This window comes from Plasmopara halstedii (genome assembly GCF_900000015.1).
Source record: "Plasmopara halstedii genome assembly, contig: Scaffold_2364, whole genome shotgun sequence".
NCBI lineage: Eukaryota > Oomycota > Peronosporomycetes > Peronosporales > Peronosporaceae > Plasmopara > Plasmopara halstedii.
Window position 1 is genome coordinate 87858 of NW_020189271.1, and position 1944 is coordinate 89801.

The 1944-nt window shown below is 42.0% G+C and overlaps 1 protein-coding gene across 1 annotated transcript; it reads left to right on the forward strand.

The window, feature by feature from the left end:
• Window positions 1–387: 387 nt before the first annotated feature.
• On the forward strand, window positions 388–1621 carry PHALS_03443 (uncharacterized protein; the record flags this gene model as incomplete). The annotated part of the gene is made up of 3 exons (XM_024717652.1): window positions 388–498; window positions 783–1463; window positions 1550–1621. 3 exons carry the CDS (start codon window positions 388–390, stop codon window positions 1619–1621), a joined length of 864 nt encoding a protein of 287 aa, XP_024583130.1.
• Between the last annotated feature and the right edge of the window lie 323 nt (window positions 1622–1944).

Here is a 1944-nt window from a genome sequence, read left to right on the forward strand (position 1 = left end):
CAATTACGTGCACCGGATTTACCAGTTCGAGAATTCCGAGAATGGAGATTACTATTTTTATTAATTTATTTTGAGTAGATCGACTAATCGTAGTAGTGATCATACCAGTTTTGTTGAGGAATTTCTTACTGATTATTCTTTTAAACAGATCGACCAATCGCGATCTATTGCGAATGCGATGGCGAATATATGTACACTGTTGCGATTGCGGATGTCCACTATTGCGATTGGTTGATTGTTTTAAAAAATAAGTATAAAAAATTCGTCAACCAAACTGGTGTAATCACTACTACGATTAGTCGATCTGTTCAAAAAGAATAATCAATAAAAATATTCGTCTCCATTCTCGTTAGTTTCAAATTGTATACCTCGCACGTAATGCACGTAATGATTTTCTCTAGCTCACTCTTTTTTAATAGATCGACTTTTTGTGATGGTGGACTTCCAATCGCGATTGAAATCTTTTTCAAAGTTTCTCACGCAGAGTTGTACGCGGATGTTGGCTACTGAACTGTTGTCTCGGATAAGCAACTGCCGATAGTAGTGAAGTTTGTTAAAGAACTTTCTGCGACGAAACACCTGAAGGGCATAATTCTCAACACTTCAAACTACTGAACGACTGCTCAAATTACTGAATTGTGCACAAAATTCCAGATTGCTAGTAACTCGACGGATCTAAATTGTATCATCGACACCAGCAGAAATTATTTGTAATCCTTGTGTCTACATCAACAATTTTGCGTACTGACTCCCTTTTTTGTGGAGGGATCGCGTAAACACAGATTGGTGCAACGTTCCTCCGGCAGGCATCGGAGCTCCTCCTACGTCAGAGACCAACACTTCGAATTTGGACTATCAAAATACCAGGTAAGAGTGATGGCGAGTGCAGCGTTGGTCCTGCTGCTAGTGTCTTTTTCAAAGGGGCCTTTCAGAAGCTGTGGGATCAAGGGTACATAGTTCATGAGCTTGGGATGAAACCAATTGAGAAGGCAGATTCGACGGAGGACGGCGGAGTAACTCAATATCCACCTGAGAAGTCTGGTCTTACCCAAATGGGTCAGAATATTAGCGGTACCCCGTTATATTCTGTCACTCCTACATCCGTCTCAAGCCCTGCTTTGGATGCCGCAAACCAAGGCATACCCCTAAATTTACCGAACAATGGTGACGCCCCCTGGGTTCAGCATTCTAGTCCTGCTCCATCGAAAGATGATACTGCCCAACTGACCCCAACTAACACCGATGCTTCGTGGATTCGAAAGTCTACACTAGCATCGAGTACGGATGTCACCCAGCTGGTACCAACCACCGACGACCCCCAGAGCCTAAGTGCTGTCCCATCAACCTTGCATTCGGTCCCGGACCTTAGTGCCTTACCGGCGGCTGAAAATTCAGACATCATCGGAGAAGCGGTGCAAGACCATCCGACTCAGACGGTCGACCACAATGTGATTCAGAACAACGTACGTAGACTCAAAACTTGGAGGCGTCAGTGTCTTAAAAGGCAACTAGTCTTTAAAATAATAGGTTAACTTACCTAGGTTTTTAGTTTTCCTGGACTCCATTAATCACGTTAATGTCGAGAGAATTGTACTTTGTGAAATGGAGTAAGAACCGTTAATGGTCTTTCGAACAAGAATCAGCCACAATATGATGTGGAGTGTCAGTGCATCCCTGTCAGAGAAATAAAAGATTGAATTTGTTATTCAATACATTGTCGCTACCTTTAGTTCAAGGCCATTTAAGTACATAATCTAAAATTGCGGTGATGTTACAAACTTTAACGATACTCGCTTATCGTTATGGCTAGACGTTTTTTTGTGTGAGAGTGAAAAACGTTTTTGGAACAATTAGACGTTGGAGTACCACTCAACTTGGTTGACATAAACGAGGAAGACATGTGGACAAAGGTAGAAGGATGGGCGAGCAAATTTTTTTTTTTTT